Source organism: Thunnus thynnus, chromosome 7 (assembly GCF_963924715.1).
Source record: "Thunnus thynnus chromosome 7, fThuThy2.1, whole genome shotgun sequence".
Classification (NCBI taxonomy): domain Eukaryota; kingdom Metazoa; phylum Chordata; class Actinopteri; order Scombriformes; family Scombridae; genus Thunnus; species Thunnus thynnus.
The window spans coordinates 19,792,501-19,813,256 of NC_089523.1; the positions used below are offsets into that span (position 1 = coordinate 19,792,501).

Below are 20,756 nucleotides of genomic sequence, written 5' to 3' on the forward strand. Positions count from 1 at the left end.
TTGACACCTTCAAATTGCTTGTTTTGACTAACCAAAACCTAAAGGTACTCAGATCAACTATAACATGAAAAAGAAAAGCTGCAAATCCTCTCATTTGAGAAGCTAAAACAAAGGAATGATTTGTATTTTTGCTTGAAAATAGTTGCCGCTTAATTTTCTGTCATATGACTAAGTGATTAATTGACTAATTGTTGTTGCTATAATTAATATGATACCCCTATGACTACTGTAGCTACAGTTTGTGGTCTGACAGTAATTTATCTGAACCCTTGCAGGCTCCATCTCTGGGGGTACAAACGCAAAATCCACAGTAGGGGCCATTGTATAATATAATTTCTCTAAATGTGGACCCCATTTACAGCCTCTACTGAAGTAATAACATTTCAGTCCAGGCTCTTTCACATTACTGTGAATATAAAACACGTCTATAATAATGTCATAGGCAAGTATTGGAGATTTGAGCCATATTGCCATATTGTATCTATCACAAAAAGTCACACTTCACTTATTTTTTTTTTTAGCTTTTCAGCGTGTTTATTTTTCCAAGATTAAAACTTTAATTATTTTAAGAATACAAAATAATCAGCATAATACTATAATGTATGTAATGACCGATTCTGACTTATTTTAAAGGAACTAAAATTTACTTTCCTGTTTGGAATTAATTTCTTCCTCACTGCAAGTCTTTCATCCACACAGCATGTATAAAAACATAAGTATATCGTAGGCAAGACCAAGTGAGACTAAATGATGAGTTTGACTGCAGTTTTCTTTAAATATACTTTGACAGGACAGACCTCAGTGAATGAACCTTTTTTATATGCCAAGCTGTGTGGATAGAAGAAGAGAATCACTGACTAGTGCCTCTAATTTCATTGCTATCTCTAACATCTTGTTTGAAAAAATCATTTGTATCAGTATACTACTACAAGAGGCCAGTGTGTACAACTATAGTAGGTCCAATACTGATCAGCAGAGGATGTCTAAGGCTGATGGGCCTGGATCATGTCTGTTATAACAAGGTTTTCAGTGCAGGACACAGATAAATTATGCATTAATAAGGCATAGGAACAGACACATTTTGGTGCAAGCTCAAAAGCAACTGCTTAAGGGAAATATGGACTTGCTGCAGAGTATCCTGAATAACTTTATTATTCCTAAAACTGATCTACTTACAATTCTGTGTAAGATACCATGTCATTGTACACATGTATCTATTTATCACACAAGTATTGTACATGTACAAAACCCCATTCTCAGGAAGGCAATGGTCAGGTAAATATGAGAAGTGGCTTGTTATGGGAGGAGAAGTCGCGGTAAGCTGTTGTCAGCAGTAAGTACTGTGAATCAGATCATGCACTATAACCTGCAGTTAGAAAGGCACCTGCTGTATTTTACTCCCACATTCCTTTACAAGTTTCCTCCGAGGCTGAAGATAAACACATTAAGAGCTCAGAGAGGATGTCTATTTGAAATCTTAGCACTTGTTTTTTTTAATCATACATCCCTTACACCTTAAGTACTTCTGATGCTCCGTCAATGAGCAAGTTCCTCTACATCTATAATACATCTCAATTATTGAACTTGTTGAAATCCATTTATTTCTCTGAATATTATGTTTCAGCTTTCCATTTATTTCAATATATGTGGTGAAGTGACATGAAAAGACATGGACAAGAATCAAAAACTCAAGTGAATAATTGTGTGAGTGAAAATGAATAAATGTTTGAATGAAAATGAATGCCTGTGCGGATGAAAAGAAACAGAAAGTTTGGAAAATAAAGAAGAAATGTGACTTTAATTGCTTGTAGGTAACAGTTTCATTTCTGCGAAGCTGTGTGTCAGGAATTACACGCACACTCACACACTCGTCTCATACTTGCACGCACACAGATAAAACAGTCATGAGAATGAATATGCATTCAGAAATGTACATGTGCAGTCGCATAGACACATGCATCCAAATTGCCAATTGTATGCTGCCATGAATAATGATGACCCCTGTCTTTTTTTTTGTCCTCTCACATAAATTACCTTAATAACTAAGTTCCCTTTTCTCAGGTGTGTAGCTGTCGGTGTGGTAATATCTGGTCATTAGTACCTCATTTGGACTACAGCTTTCAACTAATACTTCACAAGTCATTTTTAGATATTAAAAACAGTGAACATTTCCAAAGGTGGTCACACATGACAAGATGCATCGTTGAATCTTTCCGTCTCTGACGTGAGCAGCAACAGTCTCATCCTGCATTCATACACCTTGATTTCACCGTTTATTAAGAATTAACCCAACCCTGACCTCTTAACCCCATAACTTAGATACAGTTAGCGTGTTAAGTACCATGCGTAATCCCCATCATTGTCGTCTGTTTATATAACGTCCCATCCCTTCCCCAGTCTCTGGAGCTCTGAGCGCAGACTGCTGGGTAAGACATCTGAGTGACAGCCTGTAACTCTGGTAGCTTCTCTTTCAGTTCTTGTCCATGAGTGTTTACTGGGTTTTGGGTTTGGCGCCACCGGGAGTCGGGTCAGGAGGAGGGCCACCACCCTGGGCGAGTCTTTGCAGACTGTAGAAGAGAAAGAGAGAAGGGGGTTAGTACTTGTGCCGGTCAACAAACTTGCATATCTGACACGGTAAAAATAAATATTAAATGTCATATGATGCTATATATTCTCTCCCTGAAAATATAATCAGATGACACCATTCAAAATATCATGTTATGTGTCTTTCATGTACCTACATACCTCTAGATCCCTAGTTCCCAACCTGACCCCCACTAGGGATTGCCAAAGCTTGATGGGGGAGTCACAAGGCCTTCTTGATTTTAATAGGTCATATTCACAGAGCCTTTATGCTCTGTTAAATAGCCTAGTCCTGCATTACAGAAGCAGGTGGTTAAAACAACTGAAGAGCTAATGGAAAAACAACCAATTGGTCATCAGTGTACTCTAGGGTAAAATAGGGGTCCCTTAAGGAAAAAAAGGTTGGGAACCACTGCTCTAGTTAACCCAATTTAATTCTTGTAACAATTGCATTACTTGAATGTGTTTTTATATTTCACTGTCATTTGTTTGTAATCATACTTAGCCTACTTGTTTTTTATATGAAAATAAAATAAAACCAACAGACATGTATTTGTATTGTACAGGCAACAGGATGGCCTTGTTAACCAGGTGTGTGTCAGTGAGTCCTGAAAAACCACTACATGCTTTCAGTCTTCACTAGCACTTTTGGCAGTTACCAGAAATACTCCAAAATATCCCAAGTGTGGGCCAGTTGGTATCAGCTGAGCACTAACTGCCTCAGTGAACCTGTGTTGATGGCACCATTGCGCCAGAAGATGGCGCCATACTCACATGTCCTTGACGTTGTTGATTTTGGCCTGGATTTTTGCAATGAAGCTGTCTACCTGCTCCTGTGACACAATGGAGATGCCCCAAAGACATGTTTTTGAGTATGAAAATGAAAGTGACAGAGTAAGGAATGAACTGAAGCAGTTAAAAGGTATTACCTGACGTTGTCTGTAGAAAAGTGGCAGAGAAAAGACAGCGATCACACCTGGAGAGGGAAAAAGAAGGAAAATTAGAGGAGTTACCATAACAATCATACAGTATGTCAATGGATTCCATATTTCCAGCTGTAATATCTTACTGATGATGAGCAGAGTAAGGCCATTGCACAGGTCTCCCAGATATGTCACAAGGTACATCAGAACCAGGAACTAAGACCAAGAGAAAAAAAACAGAGGAACAGCTGCAGAGAATTAGTTTAACTTCCCTCAATGATCTGTGCAGATGTCTAGAAACCCCCTAACACTGCTCCATGGAGTTTTAATTATTTCAGAAAGCAGTAAATCATGCTTCACAGTTGCTTAAGTAAAAAAGACACATGCACTGTACTATGTTCTGCACTGAAGATAAAGAAAATAAGGCGTTCCAAATACATGAATATGGGTTAGAGTGTTTTCTCTTATATCTCACAGTGTCACAGTCACTATGTAGGGGATTCAGCGTTGCCCTGATATGGGACACCCCTGTCTCAGATGGAAAGAGACTCCGGCTGATCCCGGGGTGTCTCTGCATTCGGCCTCCTGTGTGTCATGTCACATACCGGCCAGGTCAGGGTTGAGACTGGGAGTGACTGGGATTTAGGGGCTCAGTCAGCTCGCACTGACTTACCATTTACTGTAAATGTGTTAAGTCTGTGTCTTCATAAACTGCTGCTGTTAATCACTGAAATGGCATAATTATTTTAGAGGTGTTTGATACTGGAATATTTGCTGATATTCAATTACCAATAATTTGCATTAAATCCTGATTTAAACACTTGTTCGAAGTATCTGCAATCACGTACGGAGATGAGCACAAATTCCTTCAAAATTACGCCTGATATACCAATGAAAGCACATTCAGACAATGAAAAAGCAAAGAAAAGAGTAACAAGAAGAATAAAGATGATAAAATATAAAGTGCTAAGAGGCAGTTTAAGCAAACATTCTTTGGATGTACAATATTATAACATATGCAATTGACTTTAACACTCCTGGAATGTCTTTTAATTTTATATTACAATTAAAAGCAACAAAAGAAGTATATATATACACATTAGTTGTAGTACAAATATACATATTATACTGTATTTCATGCTCAGCATTTTTGCAGTGCATTTATTTGGCCGAGGTTTTAGGGTTTGTCTACCTCAAAATGTGGACAAACAACTAATCCTATGATTAATACCTTATAGTATTTCTCAAGAAATTCACTGTGTATATGTGTCTTCATAAGCTGATTAAAAACAACATTAATCCAAAGTCATTTAAGCACTGTGCAGTCAATGCTGTTGATACAAAGAAAAAATGTGAGGAGCATGTAGACTGTGGCAACATACTTCATGGGTGATGACATGCGGTACTAACAGATTTATTTATGCTTGATGAATATTAACATAATGCTTTGGCTTTGCTAGCAAGAGAGGCTTACCCAGAGGCTGGATAAACATACACTGCCTTCTTTTTGTTCTGTTAGAACCAATTAAAACTCATTTGAAAGTTTTTTTCTCCAAAAGGACTGCTTTTGACATAATTACTAAAGATATGTCATTGGGGCTGACAGTTGCCATCAATGATGTTGCCCTTATTGAGGAACTGAGTATTCAGCTCTGAGCTAGCATAATGAGAGAGACGGTTGGCATGGCAATGCTGTCATTTCCAGTGATGGAGGGAGGATGATGTTCAAGCAAAATGAAAGAATGCGGAGATGGGTTGATGCCGGGGTTAATGAGGGGAAGGTTCTGGACAGGCTGAAGCAAATCCTTGAGGACAGGTCATTAAGAGACGAGACTGAATTGCACACATACACACACACGCACACATGTAAATCATGTAAGAACAGCTTTATTAGTCAGCATTGCTCACCTTTAAAGATTCAAAGAGGTTTCCGACAAAAAAGAGTTTCTTCAGACTGTCAATAGCAGACAGAATCATAACGATGGCTTTCTGCATGTGGTGGTCAGCCTGCTCTCCACTCAAACTGATGTCCAGGTCCAGGTATGACCTGAGAGACAATGAGACAATGAAAGGAGGACATCAGAGGCAGAAAAAAAGAAAACCAGAAAAGATAACGTAATGAAGATGGACAGAAACATTTGTTACGTTTGCCTCTCTATCTAGTACTTATTTTTTTAAACTCTCCTCTTAGTCATCCTTCTTGTACTGTGTACGAAAAAAAAAGATGTTTAATGACACAGTGATTCTTGTCTCTTTTGCTGCAATCCTTCATGCCCAAATATAAATCCCCTCTTGTCACTCCAGTTGTTGTCCAGAGGTCAAAAGGCCCTTGTTTTTCAATTTGCTGGGTCACCACCAGCCTTTTATGATTTCTTTAGTCGAAGCAATTGCCATTTGTTACATAGTGGGCAATATGATTAATCAATAATGAAGAAATTGCTTAAATTGTCTATTTATTAAAGACGACTCTAGAAAAAACTGCATTCAGACACATATTTGCATTTAAGCACACATACAATGACATAGCATGTTGCTTATGTTGACAAAGATTTAACTGTCTGAATCTCAGCAAAACCTCAGCTATGTTAATAACAATAAATATTCCACCATTGATAACTAAAATGTAGCTACTGCACATTCATTATTGGATGTAAGCACAACAAACAATAGCTGATCTTTAAAATGCAGAAAATCTGCATAAACGAGAGAAATTGGGTGAATCAAGCTCTCATTGTTCTGCAATTTTTATCATTCTTCTTTTGTCCGCTCTTTTTGTTCTTTTTTAGAAAAGCTGGAAAAAGAATGAATGAAGAATGAAAAGGAGGGAAGAAAACTGTGGGAACTTACTTGAAGGGGTGTTCTCCATCACCCCAGCTGAGGATGTAGAGGACTTTGTAGTAGATGCGCACAGAGATGGTGAAGCACATGACAGCCAGGGAGACTGTGGAGACCACAGTGATGATGCTGAGCTGGAACAGGGACAGCAGGCCCACTACTAACCCTGTTAGCACCATGCCTGTTCGCTCTGTGTCCTTCCAGTAGATCAGGTCCATCACTGAAAGACAAGGAGAGTGGAGTGGGGGAAGGGAGCAGGAAGAGAAGTCAATAGAAAAGAAATAATGAAATGTATTTATACAGTGCTTTTCAAGTTACTCAAAGATCCTAAAGAACTAAAAGGACTAGGAGAAGAAAGGCTCAAGGTGAGTCCAGGCAGAACACAAAGCGAATTTTCAAGCGAATTTGACTGCTGGACCATTTGTGTTTCTTTGCCCCAGACAGCCTAAATACCAACTGTGCATGTATACAGTATGTATTAGTTGTAAGCTAGCTAGCAACGGACGCACCAACTGTGTGTGTTTGTGTTTATTTCAGCTTGTAACTGAAGTCAGAACTCACCAGAAACTGGTTCTTTCTATTATTACCCTCCAGTCCGTCTCCTTGTTCCTCTCGTTTCTGTACATTTAAAAAGTCGATTATGTGCACAAAATTTGTTTTTGTGTCAATTCGCTCCGCCCAGGCGAATTTCTGTCTTTCCATTGACTTTGCATGTAATTGTGCCGCATCTACAATTCGCTTTGCATTATGTCTGAACTCACAGTAAGAGAAGAAGAAAGGACATGAAAAGTGTAACATGAAGAAGGTAGGTGATGAAGGTAATTACAATAGCTATAGACATTGCAATTACAGTACATAAAGCAGGAAGCAAAATGTACAGGTGGCTATTGACAGTATAGACTGATAATCAGAATGAATTTCCATTTCGTTTTCACTTTTGGGCAGTGGGTCAGAGACCTGGAACCAGGCTAGAGACAGTAGCCTGACATGATTTACACACTGTAGGTACTGTATCAATTACCAAACTTGTGGACCAAATAATACCAGAAATTATCAAGTCAGATGTATGTACAAGTTTTAAACAAGTTGCTTCCCAAATTCAAGCAGGTTTTCTAGCTGTACCCAGCTGAAAGCAAAGGAAGTTGTGAGTTGCTGCATCCTTCCCGGAAACAGAGTAGCATCATCGCTCAGCTTCTCAGCTTTTAATTTTGGGTGGAAGTGGGGAAAGGAAGAGTGGCAGGAGGACACAGTGGTTCTGACATAGGAATAATAAGGGAAGGGAGACCAGAGAAGAGGTAGGGGAAGACAGGCAGAGAGGGATTTCCAGCCTCAAGCATGAGAACACATACAACAGCTACGAGGACATGTCAGGCTCCGGCTCCAGCTAAATTTAGCTCTCGGATGATAGAAGGAAGCAAGCGGTCGAAGAGAATTTAAATACAGCCTTTCACAGCACCTGCTGACAGACATCAGGCCGTCAGCAGCCCCTTTTCCACACCCTGTTGGTTTCCCTCTCTGTCACCCAGCAACAGCAACCGTGGAGACTGAGGCGTCTGTAGTGATGCTTTGCTAAAATATACAGTACAATATGTGATTCTTTCAGCTAGCTTTAACTTTTTATCAATGTTCAAACTACAGCACAAAGCCCTTAGTTAAAGCAGCGTTTCTGTGTTGTGAAATTACAGTGTATGTTGTGTGGTGCGTAGGTCTTTGTGCTTGTGATTCAGTGTAATGCTAAGCCTCAGCATTAGAATAAAGGGAAGCCTCTTTGAATAGAGTGCACTGACAGCAGGTGGGTTATTTATAAATGTCACTGCAAACAATTAATACCCATGATGCCCCTGGAACACACCTGTCCAACGTGTTTGTTTGTGCTGCCATCACTCTGAGACATTGTTACTCAGCACATGGATTCAGAAAAGATGACTTATTCAATCTCAAAATAACATTATATGAAACCAACACTGTAGTACTGACAGCATCTCAGCTTTGTAAGCTGTTTGTACTACAACATACACATGAAGTACACATGGATGTCGCTACATCCTGCATTTATCCTTTACTCAACTTGTTTTTTCTTTATGTTGTAGTGGGACAACTATTATGTAGTAACACTATAAGAAGCATGTAACAAATGAGACATCTATTATATCTACATTTTTACGTATCATTATGCATCATCACAGATGGCTTGAGTGGATCCTAAAGCCTTGGAATCGATGCAGACATGATAAATTTCCAAACCTTTGTTTTTTTTACTGCAACATTTTGGGAAATACACTTTGCTTTCTTGCCGAGAGTTAGATGAGAAGACTGAAACCATTCGGTCTGTAGGCTAAATATGACATATCATCTAGCAGCGAGTTAGCTTAGCTTAGCATAAAGACTGGAATCAGGGGGAAACAGCTAGCCTCGCTCTGTCTGAGAGTAACACAATCTACCTACCAGCATGTCTAAAGCTCACTAACTAACATATTGTATCTCGTTTGTTTTATCCAACCAAAAACGGTATTAATTTTCTATCTACTAATTATCTGCAAGAAAGTGTATAAACATATTTCACAAAATATCCCATCCCAGAACTATTTCTTTAAACCCCACAGAAGTTGTCACATACACGTTATCAACTAGCATTATACACAATTTGTGGCAGAGAAACATACATTTTATAAATTTAATAGGCAGCTAAAATGTCTGCAGTGTGCTACTATTTCTACAGCACTTTTTGTTGGGTATAAATAGCAATATAAATATAATATAAATATTGCAGCCTTCAAGTGCCCTTAGGGGGGACTCTAAACATTTCAAATCTTGTTTCTTTCTATTGCCAGCTATAACTTACCTCAACTGGGTGTGTTGTACTAACTTTAATTTACATTAAGTGTCCTTCATGCGCAGGTGTATCATAGTAATCGCAGACACTCAACAATAAATTACTTAGTAATAAATTAACAATAATTGCCTCTTGATTAGAGGAAATTATTACTCAACTGCACCCACTATCCACCACTTTTCACCTGTGAAGAACATTACAGGCTTCTGTATGCCACAATAAATTAATCAAAGCAGCAAAATTAATCTTAGTGTAAAAATCACACAACAGTTAATCAATAAACCAGTCAAGCAATTAAATAATCATGCAACCATCCAGTCAACTAACCAAAAAACCCCCCAAAACATTACAACATATAAGAACATATGGCTTAATCACAATCTTTGTCCTCTAACCTGAAGTAGTTTCCACTTCATTTGACCCAGCACAGGTCAGCTCAATTACATATGTCCAAGGAATCTCATACTACTACATTCTGAAATGTCCCTGCTTATGCCAGGTCTTCAGCCTAAGGAGGAAATACTAAAATGTAAGAGAGAACCCAGCTGGCCAAGTTATTACACACGACAACACGCTGCTAACAACATACCACAACAGAGCAGTTCATGATACTCATTTGAATGGCTGGTGCTACTTTTAATTAAGGCAACTGATAGTCACAATGAGGAGAACACCCGGCTACATCTGAGTTAAAAGCCAAACACATCTCTAGCTGACAGAAGCAAGTGTCTCTGGAGACGCTGCTTGTGAAATGATTAAAAAGAGGCAAGAAATCCACTCAATTCCTGTCTTCGGTCCCCTGACAGACAGGCCTTTTTCTCCACTATACCAAAGTCACAACTCTAAACAGCCCACTGCTAGACTACAAGAGTCCACCCCTTCACAGTTGAGTTTGTAGCTTCCCTGCTGGTAAGTGAAATCAGTAGTTGACTACTCAATACCCACACATGTGATCCCACAAATGATCCTATTCTCACTTTAAGCCCAAGTTCTCACCTTTGCTGGCCATTTTGGTTGCTGCTCCACTGTTTCCCCTCACACCCTCTGTCCCTGTCTCTGCCCCGCTGTGCTCCCCCTCGCCCCTCTGAGCTGTTTTTGGCTACCCCCCTGCTCGCTCAGCAGTCCAAAGCTCTGACAGCCCAAAATAATCTTGTCCACAGCACCGCCCACCCCCACTTCAAGACTCTAAGAGGTTCACACATAAAGAGATGATTCAAAACAATCTCAAAATACTTCTGAAAAATCACTGAACCTTTTTCCATTAAATAAAAATCCACTCTGAATCAGAATAAATTCATGGTATTCCTGCCTGAACTCAGATAAGGTCATACAGTACAGAGTCGTGTTCGCATTTATATGTCATCTGGCACCTGAAACAAGATAACCAGGGTTTATATTCTGTTATGTCATGAAGTCTAACCTTTCTAAAGAGATGAATGATTAAAATGTTTCCATTAATGAGGGTGAATATCAAGGGATAAGATCACTTTTGCCACAAAATAAATATTATTTGATTGTACAAATTCCAAAGAAGAAGCCTGTATTCCTGACAACAAATTAATAGCTAGCGAATCAGACTGAGTTTCCATTTCATTTCACTTCGTTATTCATTTACTTGAATAGCTGAAAAAAATGGAGATGCAGGTAGTGATTTAGAGGTCTAAATCTAACAAAGTGGTGGTTCTTTTTATATGTAGATTTGGAGAAGACTTACTTGAGTCTGTAAACGGCTGAAACATGTTATAATATATTCATGGATAATACTGCAGATATACCATGTTCAGTTACGTTATGAGTTTTAGCACAGATACCAAAACAACACTTAAATATCTTACCTTGAAGGGGCAGAAGGTGAAGGTGCTTGAAGGTGTGCGAACCCTTTTTTGTACTTTGAACATTGATGCTGGTTGCACACACCCAGCCCCCCTTTTTGTTTTTGGTTGAGTGCGATGGTCTTTACTTCTACTTTGTAAATAGAATAGTCTAAAATTAGCAAAATTACCATTTAAATCAGAAACTGTCTGGTCTAGCAATAACTTAAAAAAGAGAACAAATTTGAGCATCTTGCACCAGACAGTTTTCAATACTTGGTGCTAGTGACACATTTCAATTGCCAAAAAAGTATGGAGGTTTGATATGTAGTCCCTAAAACAGGTAATAAAACCAGAAGAAATATGATGCATGTGTGCTATTTATTCAGGACACTCTAAACTCTGTCATCAGCCTGTCCACACATTCATCAACAGTCTGAGGGTTTGCTGCCCCCTTAACATCCACTATAATAAGACTGAACTCTACTCTGACCGACAGTCCACTTAAAGTGCCATCAAGCTGAAAGACAGGATGTTATCTCTCCCTTTCTCCCTTTCTCTGTTTCTCACTCTTAAAGTGTCAACAAACTCCCACAAACCTGCATATAAACACACACACACATACACACACCTGCCTCTCTTTCTCTCTGTGTCAAACAGTGATACACTCTGACATCAGCGGTGATGGTGTGTGTGCCCAAAAAGTCAGCCAATGCCAAGAATGCTTTCCCCACAATTAGCCAATTATTCCTGAAGTCCCGAGAGAGGGTTACTATGGAGACACAATGAAAAGCCAGGACTTCCGGGGAGGGGGGGGGGTCTATCTTTGTCTGCCTGCTCTTGGAGGTCCAAAGCGAAATCTGATACTTTCTTTATTTAAAGTATTGATTAACGAGCTGAATGAAAGCATCTCACTCAGCAGCCAGACAAAGACAAAGAGATGGAAGAGGTGGAAGGACAGAGGTCAGAGGATGATTTTAAGATACAGATACTGTGAATTTTGTACCTGCTATGTGGGTGCATACTGTCGGGTCCTCTGATAGGTTAAGAGCTGAGAACCAGTGATCGCTGACCAGCTGTTCCTGAGAGTTTAGGCCAATGGCAGCCGGTGATGAGGATGAGGGGCCTCTTGGTTGCACAGATGTGAGCAGCTTGACTGAAATGGTTTCCCTGGTGACGGGAGACTCTGGCTCGGGGGTCGGAGAGGCTGACGCTGCTGCTGGGAAACAGAACATGATGTCACAATCACAATGACATCATCACCAAGTTCCTCTTGTTGCACATGCTCAGCTAGATGTGAAGCTACCGACAAAAGATTTAATTTAGATTTTCAATCCCACAGTGCCCTTCAAAAGTATTTGATTTTTCTTGCTTTTTCTTCCTTATTTATGACTTTTCTTGAAGAAACTCCTAAAGGAAATTCAGGGAAATATACTATCAAAGCTGTTATTAATAACCTGTAATGTTTTTTGCATGATTAAAGGCTGATTAGATGCTGCAAACCTGTTTTTTAAATCACCATTTTCATTAACTATATATTGTCATGGAGTAATTTAGAAAAAAGCCAGACCATAACATATGAAGAGTCTGACGATAGTGTGAATTTGGAGTGAAATAATAAGTAAAGTAAAATAATTGTCACCTCAAAAGGCTGATAATAAACTTGCTGGATTCCTTTTATTATTTATTCGACACAGCAGATAATACCTTAAAATTTTAGCTGGCCACACCTCGTGTTAGTCATCGTATCGTTTCATGTCTAAAATCATGAGTATTGAAGCAGTCTAAAAAAGCAAACACCAGTTTTGTTTGTTACATCCAGGATCTCATGTTCTGATACCTATACATATGAACATTGCCAAAAAACCTATGTCATATGTGTGATTTAGGGTCTCCTGTCATAGCTTTATGGTCTGTTTTAGTCTGGTCTAAAACCAGCTATTTCAATTACTGGGAAATATGAAGATCCAGGTGATTTGACACCTAAATATTTACTATATTCCCATTTAGAAAGATCAGAAAACATTTCTGGATCCTCTTCCTCCTAGAGGCCAGCTGAATTTTGGCCACCATTTACTTGTCATCATGAGTCATCACATGACTGCCTCTGTGCCACATCACATCAAGTCCACCTCAGGGAAAGACATTTAAGATCATCATAAATGAGACTATATAATTTACTCTCGGTGTATCATGGTTTGATGCATGCATTATTTAAGAAAGTGAAGCTAAATCCTCACTAGTACAAGATTTAAATCTTTTAAAAATCAGTTGAGCTCAAGCAGACACTTGTTGGACCAATAGGTGAACTATTGGGTGTGTTCAAATGATAAACCTCTCAAAACTCCTGAACATCGCAAACAGCCGTTTAAACTAGATGTTAACTTATACAACAAAGCACAATCCTTCAACTAAATGACCTTCTTTTCCAATTTTAATCAGGTGATGGCTTTAGGAGACATTTGACTTGACCACTAGAATAAAACAACTTCCTCAAGCACTCTCCATCTCTCCTCTTTCTCTCACCCTGAAGTATCTGTGATGGACTCTGTTGCTGGGAAGATGGGGAAGGAGAGGGAGGCTGGACAGTCTGGGTCAGACTGCTCTCTTCTCTTTGGATTCCGGCATCTCTCCCCTGAGTTTCTGGGTCCAGGATTTGGGGAGAGGGCTGGATTGTAATAGTCTCAGTTTGTCTGTGCAGCTCCCTCCTCGCTGCTGGGCTTGCTGTCCTCACTGTCCTCGCTTCTGCCCTCTCCTGCTCGCTCCTTTCTGACATTTCCTCGTCTTCCTCTCGACTGAGGAAGAGCTGGGGGTCCCAGTCTACATCAGGGGAGTCCAACAGTGTTTCCAGGGTGTCTGTGCGCATCAGAGGAGTACGACTTCCCCGCGAGCCGCCCCTGCGTCTGTCACGGAAATGTCGTGAGGCTCCCACAGCCTCGGCCTCAGCGATGGCAATGTAGGAGAAAGTCAGCTCAAAGGAGTTCTGACGTGGCGTGCCCCAGATGGACGGGGATGAAGCCAGTCCCTCATCATCATCTGGATCTCCATCTCTCTCTTCCTCATCGTCAGACCACTCCCTGGCTGTTTGCAGCTCATACATCTCAGACTCCTCATTTCCGCCTGAATGGAGACAAAATTGAATAAAAGTGGTCACCCCAATGCACACAGAGATAGATAGGCACTAGATGAGGAGGGGCATAGTCAGAAAAGAGATGTTCACAGACAGTAAATATAGCTGAACTGAGCAGAGGAGCAATCTACAACACTTAGCAGTTTATTCAATTAATTCTGCTGCAAACACTGTGAATATTAGTTCAGTGTCATGCAAGGAGTGTGATGTTGCTTTTAATAAACAGACATGTCAGTTGAAAGCACCCAGAGGTGTTATTTGATGTCTGGGAGTAAAGATGTGATATCTAAAGATGAAACCCTCTTTGATAAACATCTCCTCCAAAATTTAGCAGAGATCAAAATATATGTCTGTGTTCACCTGTGGATGTTCACTGCTAGTATTTTGAGGTGAGAGAGGTGTTGGATCGATGGGGGATTCGTTCTAATGTTACGTTCAAAAGAAAGATACTTCAGAAGGCAGGGAACTCCTGTTTATATCAGTACTGTATCTCAAGTTTCTGCTTCGTACCATCGGTGCACGGAGGCGTTGAGTCTGGAGTGGATGCCACCGAGCCATATTCCTCTAGAAGAAAACAAAGTCAAAATTTTACATAAATCTGGTGGTGAACCTGTCTTAAAACATTGCTAGAGACAGAAAACTAAACATATTCTTGCTACTTTTACGTGCTGTAAGCCCATTCATTCAGCACTCTCACATTCATCTTGATGATGCCTCTCAAAACATTCAATCCAGATGAACTTATGTGAAGTGACTAATAACATAAAAGCCCTATCATGCACCGCAATGCCTTGTTATGAGTCATTTTTGCTCCCACTGAAATATTGGTAGTTAACATAATCAGCAAATATTAATCTTGATGCAAAATTACATACATACACACATAACACCATGTGTGCATCAGTTTCTGATCAAAGGTATCAAACGTGATAATTGGAGCTACATGGTGTAGGTCAGTGAATACAGACTCATTTCCTTACAGTGCTAAACTGGTAGCAGTAAAGGCCTTTAGTACATTAGATAGCCAGCATGACATTAGCTAATAAATCAACCCAGGCAGAGCAATGAGTGCAGCATATTCTCCTCTGCATACACTGTATGTGAGCACATGCAAATTATCTTAACCCCTTTCATTTAACTGTAGAGAATATCAGGTGGATGTTGAGAGATATGAAAACACAACAGGAAAGAAAATAACTGCCAGCAAAGCGTGCACATAAACATCTGCAAATCAACGGGAGGTAACGACAACAACACAGCTTCTGCACTGCATCCACCCATTCAGCCATGTGTTTATTAAAAGGTAAGAGCAGGAGAGGGGAATGGAGAGTAGGCAGGAAGGGGATAGGAGGGGGTTGAGGAAACATATACGATGCTCACAGCAGTTAGCAAGAAAAGATGCTGAGCTGGAACATATGTGACGATGGTATAGTGACATAAACAAATGCAGACCTCACACACAGAAAGACAGATGGAACAAAAGCAGACTCACGGCAGTGGGAGAATCCTAAAATCTGGCCCATACTCCATCAAGGCATCGCTGGGCCCATCCAGTCTGGAAGCCCCCCCCCCCTCCTTTACTGCTGACACTCACGTCCTGTGGATATACTCTCTCTCTCTCTCTCTCTCTCCTCTTCTTCCTCCTCCCTATGTTTCTTGGTCGTCTGTTGAGCAGCTTCCTCCCTCTAGCTCCTGCCTCCCGCTCTGTCACTCAGCAGCCCCGCCCTGCCTCGCTCCACCATTCTCCGCTCTGCACCCTCCTCTGCCTGTCTCCTCTTGCATCGTTATGACTGCAGCGGTAGTAGTGTATGCTACAGCAAAGGGAGAAAAGCATGAGTGTGCGTGTCCCTGTGTCTGTCTGAGCTTGTCGTCATCTCCCATTCATAGCTAATCTATGTGTATCTATCCCTCTCTTCCTCATCATGTGATTTCATCTCAGGATCCTATAGGAGCATGCTGAAAGAGAAGAAATCATTAATAATGTATGATATGAGCATATACAACACATACATAGAAAAGTAGCAGATGCATTTAAAAACTGGCAGAACAGATTGAAGCTCCACTGAGATCCATAGCCAACCAACATGTGAGCTTAGTGGATATATTTCGTCCACAACTTTACTATATTTTATATTTCATAATGAGGTCTATCAATTTATTTTACACATACCTTGAGACATATCACATTTTTCACAAAGCACAATCATACAAACAAACCAAAATGAAGCATTTAAGCTGAATAGATAATAAATAATGTATAGACTCACTCAACTAAAAAGCTTTTTTATGATGACAAGTGAAGCCTGTGCAATAGTGAAAAGTAGGGGGCAGTGTGTAGCTATAACTGATGCTGCTACAAACTGTTGGGATCATGATTAATGGAAAAAAGTCATGTAAAGGGTTAGAGTAAGAAATGCAGGAGGTGCAGTACTTTTATAACCTCTGCTTAGATTTATGTGTCACATTTCATACAAAAAGGCAATCACGTGCTTTATATAAGGAATATAATACATAAATAAGAAATGCAAAAAACAGAGCTTTATGGAGTCTTTAAGCTCCTTGTTTTGGTTTTCAGGCACGCAACTTGACTGTTTTGGTTCACTCTCACCTCTTTCAGAGCTTGTTTTTGGCCACAGCGTGACAGCTGTTTTCAGCAATAAAGCTATAAAAAACGGCTGTACAAAGGGCAGACAAAGTTAATGACTGCCTGAATATTAGCATTTAGCAGTGAAAGTGGAAACCAAAAACAGAGCTAAAAGGAGTGAATACTGGACCTACATTCGCCCGGTGGCCAAAACATGACTCCAAATTAATGCTAATAATGACGCTCCATAAATGATGTGTAAATACGCTACTTTTTACTGACAAGTTGGCTGATATGAATGTGTCGTTAGCCAACACTGGTCATTCACCAAGACACTTCACTGGTTCTGAAACCAGATCTCAATTTTATTGCCAATAGCCATTATCTTTCTTGTTCCAGATTTCTTGGACGCCTAGCAGACTCAAAATTATGAGGTTGTAGTTCATTTTCATATGAATATATATTTTCAGCCTCATCAGTGTCAAAATTAGTACGGGGATCCAGATTTTCTATTGTTAAAGTGGACCTAGCTTGACCGCTCTCTCTTATGTCTTATCGGCCAGTAGGCGATTTGAGGGGGGATGCCATCCACTGTCCGTGGTGCTGAAGTAGCAAACAGATTTGTAACTGAGCCTTTTTCTCTTGGTCCTGCCCTTCTATCAGTTTCGTTTTGGAGCAACAATATTCTCTAAACTATATACTATAAATGCTCAATTCTATACTATATTCTACCCTATATACTCTATAGAGTAGTGTCATCTTCATGATCAAAGTGACAAGCAGCAACATGTAGTCGCAGAAGAGTGAGAGGATCATATAGACACACTGCTGCCTGTAGTATTCCTATAATATTTCAATAATATTTCTATGGTAATTCTGAAGTATCTCTGCTGCTGAAAATACACCCCTAGACCAAGCCACTTCTGTAACTAGCTATTTTAGGGGAGACATGACTACAGATATAGTTTTTACTACAGATGTTTGATGTAACCTGGGAGTGGGGCAGGTTATGCGACTGAGGAAATTAACCTGCACTGATCATTCTGCGTTCAGCTACTACAGTTACATAATGCAAGGTAAAGTTTATACTGTCAAAACTATGAATAGGCCTAAGAATAGGCCTACAGAAATGTATCTAGCCTGATAGCAGTTCTATGGAATCAAAATTCTAATTGCAATTATAATATCAAGAATTAGCCTAGGCCTATATGATAATTCTGCAGTCCTAGGGTTAGGGTAACCCTAACCCTCCCACTGAGCCCCCCCCCCCCGATAAAATTAACTAATCACCTACTGGTCACATCCAGATTTCAATGTAGTGTATACAGTATACAGAATGTGAAGGAAATTATACATACAACACGTATAATCAAGTTTGAATATCTTTTATTGCACATGTCTGGTTATGTTTTGATTATTCTGAAATCTTACGTATGTAATCTTTAACAAAGAGAACTTCTGTGAAAATATCTTAGTCACTGAGAGTGAGCACAAAGAAGTAACTGATTCAAAAAGGCTAAAGTAGATAAGAAAGTGTGAGAAAGTGTCCAGTCCACTGCTCCCAGTGTATAAAGTGAAATGTATTAAAGGCCCTTCAGCAGCTTCAAGAAAGTCCCTAGGAAATGATAAGTTACAAGACAATGGTTTAGTTGTTGATTTTTAATTACTTCTATATGATCTGTGTGTTTCTCTGCCTCTTTGCTTTTTGCCTGATCCAGACATTGAGCCTGTGTGCACACGTACTAAAGTGCGACAATATTGTAAGAGATCTTTGTCTCATTCCTCTTTAACAGAGTGGAATTGCAAAATTGCCATGACAAGATATATTGTTTTGAAAATCCTGTTTCAATGTCATTCCCCCACACATTAGTTCACAAGGGTCCCAAACCAGCATGTTGCTCTTTAAAAGGTGATACTACAGTATATGTTTACAGCTACCCCCCAAGAGTTGGAGCAAGCACATCTAAATTCTCCTTCTACATGTTTAGTTTGGGAATCATTAGCAAACCGCCGTTAGATGACCTAAGAGGCTACGAGGAGCGACAAACCAGGTCTGATTTGTTAGAAAACTGATGGATTACGTTACAATATAAAACTGTAAGACCACACACTGATCATCCATAGATGACGTCTGAAGAGCCAAAGAGCCTAAAAATGGCAAACAGAGAAAATATGCAATGTTGTTTGAAAAAAAACAACAACAACTAGGAGGGTTCATGGGAAATGTGGTCTTAATTTTGAGAAGCAAAACCTCATTATCCATGACACGAGTGTTACTTATGGGCTAAAAAATCAGCTCAACCACTGTCAAGGATCACAATTAATTTAAAATTTCTATATTGATGTTTGTGCTGCACAAATCATGTTTAACCAAGACAGTGATAGGGCAATGCACTTCCTGTGTGATCCTGTTTGCTGTGGATCAGTGATGCAGTCTTAACTGGATAAATGAAGGTAAACAAAACAAACACGCTTCACCTGCAACACTGCCAGTGTCCAGCAGAGACTAACATCAGCTGATAACAGGTTTAGTCCTACTTATAGCTGGAAAAGAACTAAATATCACACATATAGTCCTTAAAACGATTAAACCGCAAGAGTGCATGTAAACCAGATCAGAGGCTCCAAATAAACAGAAGCTAATGAGATTAAGACATACAGCAGTCGTAACAGGCCGACACGGAAGTCACAAACAGTACAGGGCAGAGTCAGAGTTGGTGTGTCAACAGATTATTTAGCTTGTTTTTATCTTTCATCGTATCTCATTATAGTATTATTTGAATTTCATTATAGTAATATTTTCAATAGGGCTGCAACCAATGATTATTTTAATTACCAATTAATATGTCATTTATTTTCTTGATTAATGGTTTGGTCAATAAAATGTATGAAAATAGTGAAAAATGTTGATCACTGTTTCCCAAAGTTGACGTCATCATATGTCTTCTTTTGTCCCGACCAACAGTCCACAACCCAAAGATATTTAGTTTACTGTCACAGAGGACTAAATAAACCAGAAAATATTTATATTTGAGAAGCTGAAATCAGAGTTTTGATATTTTTTCATAAAAATTAATCTAATTAATTAAATTGATAAATCAATTAATTATTGCAGCTCTCATTGTAATTAATATTGCCTTGTGTTTCTTTTATATTTTGTTTTAATGTGTGTTAATGTGCAACCTGCCTTGCCTCAATCAAATTATTTTGAGACAAAAGGGATTTTTTATGACATATAAAATAACAAAAAATACAAAATACAAAAAATAAAATAACTGAAAGAACCTTGATATGAAGTTGTTTTGTCAACTACGGTTTCCAAGGTCAAGGATGAACTTTGAAACTCAATTCTTAATAAATTTTTCAACACAATAAACAGTCTGTAGTATTGGTTACTGGTTAGCCTAATATGTCACTCAATAAGACAAATGAGCAAAATTACTGAAAGAATTGTGTGGATTCAAAATGTATTGCATCAGACATAAAATCCTCATGCAGATATGCACTACTGACTGTGGGACCCCTCTGTGTTGTGTAAAATGTCCATAATCCATGCATGTGTGCAGACACAGGTCATCTGGTCTGCCTTGAAGGCCAGGTGATTATCCAGCAGTGTTACACAGACTGAGGGAGGGAAAGAGGGACAAGGAGAGGGTGGGGGCAGAGCAGAGGGATAAATCAACAGAAATAGATGGGCCAATAGGAGCTCAAGGCTGATACAGGAGGGGTGAAGAAGAGAAGGAGGGAGACATAGAAACAGAGAGACAGGGAGGAAGACACCTTATAGTCAATACTGCAAAATAAAAAAGGACAGAAGGGGGATTCTCGGATTCTACAGAGAGGCTAAGGATTCAAAAATGTTCCTGATCATTTTTAACAGAAAACCAACTCAGTTTTTCATTTAACAAAAACATTTTTAATTGATAAAGTTACTTTTTGTTTACCTGATTGGAGTGACTCAGCTTAACTGTTGCGCTGGACCTGCTGCGGAAAACACAGGGCCGGAGGAGGGGCACCAGGAGGAGACGGGCTGCTGCCAGGTCCAGCAGGAAGCTTG

General features: G+C 39.5%; 2 protein-coding genes across 3 annotated transcripts; both read right to left on the bottom strand.

The window, feature by feature from the left end:
• Positions 1 to 1,779: 1,779 nt before the first annotated feature.
• Positions 1,780 to 10,325, bottom strand: LOC137186118 (reticulon-2-like). Of its 2 annotated transcripts, none has more exons than XM_067594792.1 (7): positions 10,171 to 10,325; positions 6,354 to 6,561; positions 5,415 to 5,553; positions 3,653 to 3,722; positions 3,513 to 3,559; positions 3,358 to 3,416; positions 1,780 to 2,567 (listed from the first exon to the last, which is right to left on the bottom strand). In XM_067594792.1, the coding sequence occupies exons 1-7, from the start codon at positions 10,181 to 10,183 to the stop codon at positions 2,492 to 2,494; spliced, it is 612 nt and encodes a 203-aa protein (XP_067450893.1). In that variant the 5' UTR covers positions 10,184 to 10,325; the 3' UTR covers positions 1,780 to 2,491. The 2 variants fall into 2 exon arrangements, with proteins under 2 accessions (XP_067450893.1, XP_067450894.1); XM_067594793.1 differs by lacking the exon at positions 10,171 to 10,325 and adding an exon at positions 9,570 to 9,591.
• Positions 10,210 to 20,732, bottom strand: LOC137186864 (reticulon-2-like). Its single transcript, XM_067595895.1, has 8 exons — positions 20,644 to 20,732; positions 15,608 to 15,926; positions 14,626 to 14,679; positions 13,512 to 14,105; positions 11,992 to 12,204; positions 11,010 to 11,136; positions 10,511 to 10,544; positions 10,210 to 10,359 (listed from the first exon to the last, which is right to left on the bottom strand). The coding sequence occupies exons 2-8, from the start codon at positions 15,636 to 15,638 to the stop codon at positions 10,210 to 10,212; spliced, it is 1,203 nt and encodes a 400-aa protein (XP_067451996.1). The 5' UTR covers positions 15,639 to 15,926; positions 20,644 to 20,732.
• Between the last annotated feature and the right edge of the window lie 24 nt (positions 20,733 to 20,756).